Source organism: Ptychodera flava, chromosome 19 (genome assembly GCF_041260155.1).
Source record: "Ptychodera flava strain L36383 chromosome 19, AS_Pfla_20210202, whole genome shotgun sequence".
NCBI lineage: Eukaryota > Metazoa > Hemichordata > Enteropneusta > Ptychoderidae > Ptychodera > Ptychodera flava.
This window is the reverse complement of record NC_091946.1, coordinates 29,071,179-29,084,941: the sequence shown is the minus strand read 5'-3', so window position 1 is coordinate 29,084,941 and position 13,763 is coordinate 29,071,179. Positions and strand designations below refer to the sequence as shown.

General features: G+C 36.4%; 1 protein-coding gene across 1 annotated transcript in view; it reads left to right on the top strand.

Annotated features, from left to right (window-relative positions):
* LOC139119177 (uncharacterized) overlaps nucleotides 1-13,555 on the top strand; it is an 87,234-nt gene extending 73,679 nt beyond the window's left edge. The window contains exons 4-8 of the mRNA XM_070682842.1: nucleotides 1,612-1,771; nucleotides 2,916-3,058; nucleotides 3,742-3,843; nucleotides 4,189-4,371; nucleotides 6,065-13,555. Coding sequence (XP_070538943.1) covers nucleotides 1,612-1,771; nucleotides 2,916-3,058; nucleotides 3,742-3,843; nucleotides 4,189-4,371; nucleotides 6,065-6,654 — 1,178 coding nt within the window. The 3' untranslated portion in view covers nucleotides 6,655-13,555. The remainder of the gene's footprint in view (nucleotides 1-1,611; nucleotides 1,772-2,915; nucleotides 3,059-3,741; nucleotides 3,844-4,188; nucleotides 4,372-6,064) is intronic.
* Nucleotides 13,556-13,763: the final 208 nt, after the last annotated feature.

The following is a 13,763-nucleotide window of genomic DNA, read 5'->3' as shown; positions in this document are numbered from 1 at the left end:
TGGAATTCTGCTTTACCTTTGAGCCAGTTCCACAGTCTGGTTGTCGTCTAGTCACTTGTCAATGACAGTCAAAATCATGTCCTGAATCAGAGTAACTGTAATCCAATATCACAAATTGTGAAATTAAGTTTGGCTTCATCGGACACTCACCAAATAAAAAGCAGACCAGTGAGTAGGGTATATGGATGTTGCAACAGGAAAGAGTATGTGGAATCTAACACTGTCGTCTAGAATTTAAGACTCTGTTTCTGAGGGCAGGATAAAGTGGCTGAGTCATACCATTAAAACAGAAAAAGAAATCAATAGTCGTACAAAGGATCCACATTTTGACAAGGTTATACAATGTGCATCAAATGCCTTATCTAAGGAAAACTGAGAAGCTATGAATGACTGTTGCATACAAATGAAGATAACCTCTGCCATATACTGTGATACTTTTGAATTGACAAGGTCACTGAAAGACCATGTACAGGTACATGTACTAGGTGACAGCAGTAAGTAATATTTAGGAAAATGTAATTTTTATGTAATTTCATAAAAGTATTAATGTCTTATAAATTCTAACATCTTATGAGATTCTAAGTTGTACATGTATGTGTACTTGTCATGACCTGCTCACCCCCAGTTTCCTGTTAACAGGTCCAGAAGTACCATGTTTTGCCAAACCATTGTTGTGAAAGGGTTGAATCCCAGGAAAATTCTGAGTGACTTTCTGTACATTGTTCGCAAATCTCTGCAAGATTCCACAGGTTTAGACATAAAATTTGGTACCATGGATATCCCTTGATAATTTTCAGAGTATTTACAAATGTCAAAGATTTAACTTATCAGTCTTCTCCTCATCATTCAAATTTGATCAAGAATTCACTGTATTCTCTACCCTGGGTTGATAGCTTTGCATTTGGACAGAATTGTCCCTGTGGCTGTCTACATCTGCAGCCCAGCGATGTATTCATTGCTTTGATATAGTTTGTGTGCAATTTGTGATAGTGATCGAGTGTACGAGCGTGAGTGCTTCATGAACTCGATCTACAGGGCTCACAGTCAGAAAAAATGGTAACAACTTGGCTCGGTTATTGAACCAATCGTTTTGAGATTGGGGATTTGGCCGAGAGGTTTTGTCTGTGGCTTCTCCACTAGTTGACTGGATACCGTAGGTTGTGAGTTCAAACCTGATTGAAAACACATATTTTCTACCCTGGGTCGATAGCTCTGCTGTTAGACAGAATTGTCCCTGAGGCTGTCTACATCTCCAGCCCAGTTAAGCAATGTATCTATTGCTTTGATAAAGTTTATGTGCAACCTGTGATAATGAGTATGAATGTACAAGTGCTTCATGAACTCTACAGTGTGTGGAGGGGTTGTGGTCTTGCAGAAACATGGTAACAACTTTGCTCAGTTATCAGAACCACTCATTGTAAGGGTTTGGATTTAGCTGAGCGGTCCTCAACTGTGATGTCTTTGCTAGGTGACTTGGTGCTGGTTCAAATCCGATTTAGAATTCACTGAGTTCTTGTATCATGCTGTCACCAACAGATATTGTATCATTGCATTTTACCGATGTTCTGAGAGTCCCCAAAAAGTGTTTTCAAAACTTTTCCTTACTTTCAGAGCCGATGTCACCTGAGATTGTTCAGAGCACGGAGAGGAACCATCGAGTCCGGGAGGGTAACACTACCCGATTCGTGTGCATAGCGTCAGGATTTCCAACTCCAAATTTGCACTGGACAAAAGACGGCAAAGTGCTGGTATTCAATTCATCAAATCCCAGGTAAGATATATATACAATGTAACTGTCAGGGTAATCATAGCTTTCAAGCATTCTGTAGGACCCTGTGATATATAAATGTGAGCCTTGTACACACACACTCATTGAATATACAATAGTGTAACATGTCACAAGTTACAAAATCTTCCATTCTGTGAACACCCTCAGACAATATCTACTTTATGTCTATTTTGAAAATTATATTTGACATATACATTAATGATGGATGTTCTTATTGACTAGTGCATTGTGCAGAAAAATACAGTCACATGTGCTTAATGAGCAAGAGCGTTTTTTTTTTCTTTTAATTCTACACTGACATTGGTACACATGCCTCATACGCTGGAAGTTATGCAACCCGTAGGGTTTGGTGTTAACTTTTTGATGATGAAGTGGTCCACGTTGTCATCATTTGAATGGAACTGACCTTGAACTATTTTTGAGCTGCGTGTAAAAACAGGGATTCATATGCATGTAATCATGCTCTGTTAATTTAATGATGTAAAGCATTATATTTTTTGTTAATTATCATCTATCTTAGGCTGCAATTAGGCAAACATGTTGATGTATGATTGTCATTAGCGAAATCTTTAAAATTCCGCATGAAAATTATGTGAGTGAGATGTGTAATAAAAACATTGTACATGTAGTCCTGACAGAGGGTCATGCACCCTCAGGCATACTATCATTATAATTGCTTTAGGGCTACAATATACAGTATTGTCAGGCACAGCAACTGCAGAGAACCTTTAATTGTGGCTATATACCATATGGAAATTTGAAATTCCCATTTCCTAAATGAAATGCCAGATTGAAAGCATATGTACCGGAAATTTCAAAAGTTTCCCTTAAAGTCTCAGAAATTATATGTTTAGTAACACTTTAAGGTTCCAGATTGATTTAGTGTCAGCAGTTTGAAATATTTCTACACATTTGCTACTTGAATGAATTGGTCTTTGGCAATGGGTTTTTCCATGCCCAAGTAGTCATTGAAAAGTGCCAAATATCTCTTGGAAAGTCCTCAAATTTTCAGTCATATTGGGAATGAAGAGTCTCTTGTGAGTCTGTGCATAGACCCTCAAAAAGAAAATCCTCAAGGGCTTTTGGTGTATGGCACAGTTTGAATGCTTATGTTTTATGATTTCAGAGTCTACCAGGATGCTAGAGGCTGGTTGGTGATTGAGAAGGCCAGTATGGAAGATGAGGGCACGTACATATGCAATGCCACCAATCGTGTTGGCTACAACATATCAGAACCAATCGATCTCCAAGTCATGGTACCACCAGAAAGTGAGTGTGTGAAAATTTAACCCTTATATTAATGTGCTTTGGTAAATCCCTTTGTTTTCAAGGGGATAGTTGGACCTATCGTACTGATTGGGGGGGGGGGGGGGGAGTGGTTGAGCAGCAATTTCTTTCAGAGTAAGACAATTTTTTTCTGATTTTTCCCAAAATTTTGGTCAAAAAGTTTAACCCATGAATATCTATGTCCATTTGGTCCAAAATCATGGACAAAATTACAGAAAAATTCATAAAAAGTGGTAAAATGTTGCCCTGATATTTTTTGGGGGAAAAATTACAGTGCATAAAGGGTTAAATGGGTGAGGTTGATTACCTTTTCCAACTCAGGAAAGTGGTGATCATATTATTCAATGTGAGGCATCCCATGTACCTTCAAAAGCATTCAGACGAACAAGTTGATATTTCTGTGAACAAGAATGTCTGGTTCAGTCGATGACTTTCAATTGTGATGTTGTCATGCAATTAGCGACAATAATCTATTCCATGTCCAGAATGCTACAGAAGGGTTATGTACATGCAGCTGTAAAAAGTATGTGTACAAGGTAATGGGTATACCATTCATACACTATCTTCTGATAGGTATTTGAATCTTAATTCGTTTGATATAACAATTTTATCACTCTATTCTAACTTTTATTTGCTCCTGTCTGTGTTTTGTGTTCCTCCCTCAGGACCTTGGAATCCCTGGCTGCGTATTGGGGTCATCATAGCCGGGGTCATAGCAGGATTAATGTTGTTACTAGTCATACTATGTGCTGTATTCAAGTACAGAGGTACGCCATTTTATTTCAGTCTCTACTCCCATTTAAAGCAACTTTGAAACTTGGTTAACTCTTTGAGCGGCAAAGTTAATTTTTGTCGCCCTTATAAAATATACTCTTGCAAATTTTTTCCTGATATTTGCCAAAATTTTGATAAAAAACGTTAGCTTATAAAATTTGATGTGTATTTGGTCCAAAATTATCACGAAAATTATAGAAAAATTCACAAAATCTGGTAAATGTTTTACTAAAATTTTGTTGGGTAAAATTACGGCACCCAAATGGTTAATTCAATGACAACACAAAATTATATGTTTCATAGTTTATGTTTTGTCCTGTTTTGCATCCTCTCTACAGCTGCAAAAGCCAAGAAAGCAGGTGCCACATCCATTGACGTGACAAGCCCAATACACGTGGATGGCAACTTTGTGGTCAGGACGGGCGACAACACCAGGATCAACATTGGCAGTGTGACCATGGGTAGCGGTGAGGATCTGGCTGAACAAATTGCCAGAGAACAAGAACATCATGGAGAGGCAGGTAGGATCTAATCAGCATAGCTGGCTTTTTTCTGACTCTTTTAGTTCCTTTGCGCTCTTTTGTTTCCATCTGTTTTAACTTCCATGCTTTGGTTTCAGTAAATTTTTTTATCAAGTTGCAAATAAAATGAGGGTTTGAATCTTTCATTTTATGGTGAAAAAGTCCGGTCACTAAATATTAACTGTCATATTTAGCAGTGATAGCATGTCACCATTTCTGATGATTTCTCCTTAATTTAGCGTACAGTCTTCACACACTGCACAGCTACAGTTTGAAGAAGCCATTCTTTCACAAGCAAACTTTTCCTTTTATAATTTTTTTACAGTAGCCCTTTTTTGAAAAAATGTGCTCTTTTCTCTCAGGCAGCCAAAGGTTTATGTCCTTTCATCTTTATTTGCTATATGCTTGACTAAATGTTCATATTTATATACTGGCTTGACATTTACTAAACTCAGTTTAGAAACCCTGCAGAACACTGGGCCATCTTCATCTGGAGAGAAATCAGGTTTTCTTAGGGGGGCCTCTCTAACTTTATGAAGCAACTGAATCCCCTAGGATTGTGGTGATTTGTAAAATTGTTCTGAATCACTGTGGGCCTCAGTCTTTCTGCAACATTACGCTGATTATCACTGTGTTGAAATAGGTGGCCGATTGTCATGTATTTTGGGCCAGGGAACGGGAGAAATTCACTAGCTTTCATGTAGTCCCCAAAGTGGATGGGAAACTTTTTAAAATGCATGAATAGCTGTTCAGTTTGCCTATTGACTTGCCAAACTGAACACTGTTCTCTTACGATCTTGGTATGCTAATATCTTGATATTAAGATTCTCGATATTTTGGTTTTTGAACTAACTTGATATTGATGTATTATCCACTGTGAAATGTAACTGTTAAACAGTGGCTCATGCTTATTCTTGCTCTATTTAGTCAAATTCTCTCTCTTGATCATAATCTGAGGCAAAAATTCAGAATTGCTATGCAAATTTTAGAAGCAGAAAAGTAAATTACCTACTATTGAATTTATTAAGTTCAAAAATTGGCCACTCTCTAGAACAAGTGTGTGGGAAGATACTGAAAATTTCACAGAACACAGTGAGGTTGAATTGGTGTACAGGTTTCAAAATCGGTTTGCAGAAGCTGATAATGACAAACTGTACAGTTAAGATTGAAAGCTCCAAAAATCTGTCCGAGGTCCATGTATCAAGTTCAAATCTGTGTTGACAGTCCTTGTACTTAGATTTTCACTGAGGAACAAAATGCCTTTCTTTCTGAAAAAAGTATATCATGTCATTGCCTTTTGCTGTATGATGACACACCAGTACATGGTGATGTACATGCAATCTACATTGATGAACACTCCAGAATGCACCTCGGTGCATTCTGGGTGTCACCAAATGCTCATTTGTCCAGTACAAAAGGGCAGTGGGTATGAAGTCTTGACCCGAAGTTTCTCAATAATATGAAAAAAGCATTTAGAAAAACAAGACCTCATAGTGCACGAAGAGAAAACAAGGATAAATATAGGCCTCTACACGGTAATTAGGTCCACTCTTTGCCTTTCATGATAAAAAAGTACAAACATACTCTGTATGGCTTTGAGTACTCCCAGTATTCTGCATCACCGCTGCACTTTAATATTCAGATAATATTTGTATTTTTTTCTTTACACGCTACCTTCTGCAACCTCTTACAGCGATGGAAGAAGGCAGAGGTGTGAGCAATGGCAATGCACGCGGACACGTACCGGTCAGTCCGTCCAGCCAGGCATGCAGTGTCTTTCTCAGCTTTCACCCGGAGGACAACGACCTCGCGCAGGAGATGAGAGATCGCCTCGTCAAGAGCAGGAAGCACCTCAAAGTGGCCATGCAGACTGACCAGCAAACCTATAAAAACAATAATGACCTCATAGAGAATGTCAAAAGGGCCACCAAAGTGGTGGCCCTCATATCCAACCCTTACCTCAAGTCCAAGAAACATGTTAAGAGCCTCCAGAGGGCGCTAGATATTCTGAGCGAAGATGGAGATCAGGTCCATGAGAACCGCTACATTGCTGTCTATTTTGTACCACTTGCTAAGGTACCCGATGATCTCCAGTCTGTAGTTTCTCTGGACTACAATGTGGAAAGTGATAGCGTCTACTTCTGGAAAAAATTTCCCAGACTGTTCTGCCAGCGGGAGAAGTTTTCTTATGAAAGAAGTGGGAGAGGGGCAACTTGGCAACATTTTTTTTTATATAACCTTGCATTCACAGTCTTTTTGAAAGATGTAACTGTGGTGTCTTAAGATGTTCTGTTCTAAGCGGGTATTATACTGTGGTGTTTTGAACTGTTCAACATCCAAGTTTCACGCTGTGCGTAGTTTCATATATGGCAGCATAGAGGGTGCACGCACAATGGAAATATAGGTGTTCAGGTATTCTACTCCTAAATAAAAAGGACACGCAGTATTGTACAGATTCGATATGCCCAGGAGACCACGTGATGGCGGCGGTACAAATGTGTTTGGAAATACACATATTTCAGTGCTTGTTTGTAATTCCATATTTGTGTGTACATGTGGTTTTAACTTAAACATTGGTCCATTGGAATTCCAGTTTTAACCCATTGTAGACTCAGTAGACCGCCGAACATGAAAATATATTAAATCTTGGGACCCCTAAACATGAAAATATGTGAAATCTAGATTAAGAAAAACAGAAGGATGGTTTCACAACTACAAAGATGAAGGAAATTACACACATATTCTGCGTTTTCCCAAAACATACGAACAACATCAATGATGCTCATGCAATTTCTCTCCATCACAACCTGCGGTGGAATTTTGAACTAAGAAGTACCAACAATTTTTTTTATTGAAACCTGTCCTACAGAGAAAGTAACGTGAATTTGAAGGATATCTTGTGGAGTGTTTCTCATTTTAGCGTTACTTTTTTCTTGCTACCCTTTGAGTGCCTAAGTCAATTTTCCTCACCTTCATAGAAACTAATGCAGACAATTTTTTTTCAGTTCTGAACAATAACTTTTTCAAATTTTTGACAAAATTTTGATCAAAAACTGTAGGCATGAAAAGTTCTGTCCATTTGGTCCAAAATTATTAAAATTATTGCAGAAAAATTCATAAACATCGGTAAACTCTTGCACAAGAATTTTGGTGGGAAAATTTACAGCACTCAAAGGGTTAACTTAAAATGAGTGACATACATGTAATAAAACAAGTTTCATATAGGTTAGGAGTTTTCAACCACTCCAGTATATGTACATAAACTAAGTTGGCCAAAGTTTATATTACAGTAGTCTGTGTATATAGGGATTTGTTTGATTTCTTCAGATGAATCCAATCAAAACTGCCTGTTAATGTGAGAAGCCAGTTTCTTGCCTTGTAAATAGCTAAGCAATCGCAGAATGCTTTAAAATCTAGAAGAATGACGCCATCTGACTTTCCAGTCCATTTTGTCCATAATGAATGCTTTATAACACCATATCTGTCAAATCTATGTTTTGACAAAACCAACCTTAGAAAAAAAAAATAGATGGAAGATCCTTCAAGATCACTTTTAATTTTAAATATAGAATCCTGCTGTAAATGTCTGTTGTATTTTTCATTAATTTATTGATTATTTTCAGCTTGTATTTGTAATATGTAAGTGAAATGAGCAAAAGTAGTCTAGGTAATTCGTGAAATTGCATCTTACTGGGTAAGATTTGCTCTTTTCAAGGCTGGAAATAATTTTGTTTGAGTATATTTGATCATCAAAAGAATGAATATTATTGTTATAACAAGAACGTCATCTTGGTAACAGTTACTTATGATATTAAATATTTTGGGAAGAAGTATCATTACTTCTGAGATTGCAAGCATAGAATTTGAATTTTTTGGTCGTTAAAGGCACTAAAACTTTCTGGAGAATGATGATGTTTATATGAGAATGTTACTGTAATGTTCCTATCAAGACATAAAGAGGCTGTTGTGGTAACATTTGTCGGACATGCTGTCATAAAGGTAGATTGCGCCTAGGGGACAGATATTTGGACTCTATTTTTACACAACTTTACAGGTCTTCAATGTGTGTGGGCTCTTTTGAAACTCTTGGAGCAAATGGAGTTTTCATTGTGCTAACTTTTATGAAAATTTAAAGCTTTATTTTTTACCATTGGAGTTAACACTGAGATGGCAGCCATTTTGAATTTCAAATCTGGTAAATTTCAATTAGTTTGATTCTCTTGTATCCAAAATTTAAATGGTGACCCCTGATTTGGATTGTTTTTGAAAGAGAACAATTTAAAGTTTCCTTGGGGAAAGTTTGAGCAAAAGTTTAAGTCTGTCATTTTCAAGACATATACCACTTTAATTTCATAAATGAATGTAGGATGTAACCCACTGTACATGTGTGAGTGATCTCTAACTTATTGCCTAATTAGCTCTCCGGTTTTGGGGTTTTTTTTACCCCTGCTGAACAGCTTACCTTTCCAAATTTTCTTCAAAAATATGTGTGACTAATTTTCGTCACCAACGTTTTCTTCAAAATTGCAGATTACATCATTCCTCTATCAACTTTCTTCACACTGAGGTGTCCAGTGATTAATGAACAAATGCTGCCGCCATTATGGACCACTGTGCCATGCCTTGTGCCATGCTTTGAAGGATTCAAAGTGAATCCTCTGGTGAATCTGAAAAGTGCATGGCTTATCAACCTCTGGTGTTATGACCTGCCAAAGGTTCCTTTTCTCAAAGATAAAGATTCACATCCCAGGTGTTGCACAAACTAAAATTTTCTCCTCCTGCATATCTGGTCGATGTTTGATTCTGAAGTGACCATGTCAAAGTTCACTGATATACCCTGAAAAGAACCATATCTTAAACCGTTTCATCAAAGTGTCGTTTGAACCATGCCCAGTGACTCTGTCATAGCAATTTGCATATATCCATATATGGTAAAAGAGATATGTGTAATTTGTAATAGAGAATGTTGTAATAGAGAATGAAAATTTCTGTCAGTAGCTCTGTAAAATGTCCAGATACATACCTTTTTACTCTGTGGCTCCCAATTTCCATCACTGATTGCCTTCCACCATAGACCCTATTTTTCAGGGTCCTTGCTACCACTAATACAGGTTACTAAATTCCAAACACTTTCAAAATTAGTCATTTCATTTCGTCAGCCCAAATTCTGTGACAGAAAGTCGCCAGCTAAGTAAAACATTCTGTAGTGACATTATAAGAAAAATGCTCTCTGTTGTTTGCTGTACATATATGCAAAGTTGATTGATATTCCATGAAAGGGCAGCATTTTCCGCCCAATCATAAAATTACATCATTAACAGGGTATGTATGAAACACACTTGTACTTAAAGAAAGTTTCTGTATATATTATAAGCTGTCTATATTGCTTCCATATCAGTTCTACAGTTTTAATCATAGAACTCATAGATTAGTGGCAGCTAGTTTCACAACAATTTCTGTGAACAGGTTTATGGAGTGATCACTTCAGATTAAGTTGACTGTAGAAGCGTTCAAGTATTATTCTAAAAGTATCAGTGTTTTGTCTTGAAAACGTGCACAGACCCAGCCTCTTCACATCTGGAGAACACTGCCTTCAAGTGTTGTCATGCAGGTCTATACTGGAGGTACAAAATATTGACACCACAATACTAGGTATTTATTTTGTAGGAAATATCTCAGGAGGCCGGGAGAAGGCCCTAATCAAAGTTTTAATAGGCCTGCATAATGGAATGCTAATACCTTTGACTGCAAAATTTTTTGAATCAGTTCAGTCAAAACCCACAAACCCCACTTGCCTTGTCGGTTGTGTCCCCATACATGCATATATGACATTTTAGCATACTTTAAAACCTATGAAACCACAGTGATCACACCCCTATCTTTAACCCTGATTTTGACCCTATGTTGGACCCCCTAAGTTAAAGACACTGGACAACCCCAATTTACAGTCTCTCAACGCATGATAAAATTCCCAATATGACAGTACATCATCTCCCAACAATGAAACCTGCTTTCACACAGGACAGAATCAAATCATTGTTTTTTTAGATTAACTAGACGGATCTTGACGTTCTTGTTTCCACTTTGTTTCTTAATATTGACTTTGTCTTGTACAATAATTTTTGATTGGTCAGTCTGTTTGAATAGTTGTGAAAAAAACCACGGAGGGGAAATGATGGTTGAGATACAAAAACTCACAAAAACACTGAAACTCAGTGAGTTTTGTGTGCCATCTGTAGGTTTCATTCACCCCAGTTTCTTGAGTTATTAAAACTTTTTTCCTAAAATGAGAAGAGAGCAACAGAACATGGTCCATCCATTATTACTGTGAGCAGAAAATGGATGTTAGATTTGCATAAAATGCATTTGAAGTGCCTCACATGGATAGTTTTGAGAATACCTGGTGCATACATACATAACATAAATTTCACAATTTGTAGGAAACAACCATCACCAAGCTAATTTTCTGATCAACTGCACAATGAAAAATATTTTGTAAATGCAATGCTTATAACAGTTACACCTCATGTAAAAACTATACTACAGTAAGAATTCATGGTTGAAGGTTTTATTATTCTGTGTTACAAATTGTGTAGGAGTAAAACAGATTGATACAGTTTTCACTTTGGTGTTAAATACCTGTTAACAGTGATGTGTGTTTCTGTTTTGTAAATGGACTTCAACAAGGAGAGGGATTTATTTATTGTGGGACAAACTCTTGCAGCCATAATACTTGTTTGTAAAGATTGTTTGTGTAAGTTTAGAATGAAGTTTGCATGAAATGTAGAAAACTTATATGCAGACTTGGTAAACTTGATGCTATCTCTCTAACTGAAAATTGCCTCACTGACAAAATTCAGAAAAATAGTCATACTAAAAGTTGTGATGACAGGTCAACTAAAGAGACAATTGAAAATGAGATCAGAGTGGAAAATTGCACATGAGACAGCAGATTTTCTGGCTAACATATGGACTGGAAAGAATCATTATGGACAGAGTCAAGATGTTCATTGTTGCTTTGATCAACAAGTCAACTTTCCTCATTCAGGTAATTTTCATAGGTCACTCTTTAGCTTTCAGGAATTATTTTGACAATTCTTGTATTTTCTATAAAGTTAGTGTGGAATGTGCCCGGGGACAGTTTTCATTGTGGACTTACTTAAAAGCCTATTAAATCAACTGAAGGAGGTTTCCCCATTATAATATGAGAAAATTGTAAATTTAATTTTTCCCAATAGAGTTGAAAAAAGTATATTGGCCATTTTGAATTTCACATATTGATAACTTTTAGGTAAGATATCTCAGACTTCTGATCCCAACTTTTGCATTGTAACCCTGATTTTTATTCTTGTTTATGACAGACAAAGATTTAAGGTTTTCTTTGGGGTAAACGTTCAGCAAAATTTTTTCTTTTTCAAATGACATATTAGCATAATTCTAATACAATCTCATTTCATATCCGTTGTTTTACTGTTTGTTAGACAGGCTATGTTTTGCTACTTGATCATTTGTACATTACAGTGAAAAGATTATCATATTGAAAATCATCAATATCATGAATATCTGATTTTTACTCTTTGATAAAGGACTAAGGAATAGACTACCTTTTAGGTTGTGTAACATTTCACTAAGAATGTTCACTCTGAGAGATTGCTTATAGATTTGGAGTTTGCTGACCATACAAATATTTCTTGCCAGAATACAAACTGATAAAAAAGGTTACCACATCATGATGTCACAGCTTGCTCTTCTTAAAATTAATTTATTTCCAGTTGTGGTATAATTTTTCATTTTCCTTTCACAATTGATTTCACAATGTATATTACAGTCATTGTTACACTCAAAAGGAATTAATTTTGTATTACAAAACATAACTGCATTTTCTCCGAGGGATTTGGACCATTGTTGCATATTTACATTAGCAGTAACTTTACATTTAGTGCAATACTTTTGTTTTTTTATGTGGAAAGATGTTTTTATTTATTTCATGTATACAAAATGATGAGGGAGAATTTTCATTGAAGTGCCATAGATGTGCCATAGAAATACCTAAAATTTATTTATGCTTGGCAGTTGTGATGTTTATCATAGCCTGATAGTTCTAGAATAATGCAGTGCGTTTTCATATAAACACAGCAAACAGAACTGCCATTGTACACACCATGGTCCAACATTTTGTAACCATTGATAATATAGTTCTCAAGTAAACTATTTTGCATCAGTTAGACCAATGAAGCATCAGCTTTCTTCAATATCTGTGATCGGTTATCCGCAGAAGATGCGCATATGTCATTGCAAACCAACAGTCGATAATTTTCTTATGATTATTTAGGATCTCGCAAAACCACTGAAAAAGTCATGTCTTTGGAGACTATATGTCTTAAACTGATAAAGTGACTGTAAAATATGAACATTGTAGAGGCTTGTATTATTGCTCCTTTCTGATTTTCTTAAATACCATCAATCAGAAGAACACCATATCTTTGGAGAGTGTCCGTTCTAAAAGTGGATTCTGTGAGGGGCATACCCATTTTTTTTCAGTTTTGTGCATTTGCTGGTAATTTCAGGGTCATTGACCGTTGACCTCAAAATGAATTGTAGGAAAATGTTAAACTACGCCAGCTAATTAAAGAAGCCCAATTTTAAGCATTAGTGATTGAGATTCTGCCACCTCTGTTATTGCTCGATTGAAATATTGAAATGTAAAATTTGTTACTATTATCCAGAGCCTGATAGAATGGTCCGTTTCAAACTGCTGTTGCCTTCAACGGAGTGGCAATCAGATGAGTTGTGTCTTTCTCACTACTGTTGAAGAGATTTCAATTCAATTTAATCTAATTTGATTACATTTAACAGTCGCAATAGGCAGGGAGGGATATAATTAGATGGTGGATGTATACATGAAATACATCCTCAGACTTAATTTCAGATCTGATCTCTAAATCTGGTAGACTATGTGTTGGTTGATAGCATCAGTTGATTCAACTGAATTATGACAATTAATTTACATGTACTCACACTCCACACATCTGTTCACAATCTGAGTAACCTTTAAATCCAGACATTTCTTGGGGTGGTTGATTTATTTATTCAGGCATCAAAATTCAATCAAATTGCCTCCTGTTAACTGTAAAATTACTGTTGTGCTATTGTTATTAAAAAACAAAACAGTTTTATGAAAAGATGTCAGCTGGCTGTGTTTGTTTATGTTCCCCCTTTTTCCCCAATTCCAAGTTTCACATTGCATCCGTGCATATATTTGTGTGTGTGTGTGTGTGTGTGTGTGTGTGTGTGTGTACATGTACATGTATATGCATGCATGTATGTGTGTGTGTGTGATGCATGATATACAATAATTTAAAGCATCAGTCCTGGTTCTTGCATGAGCGATT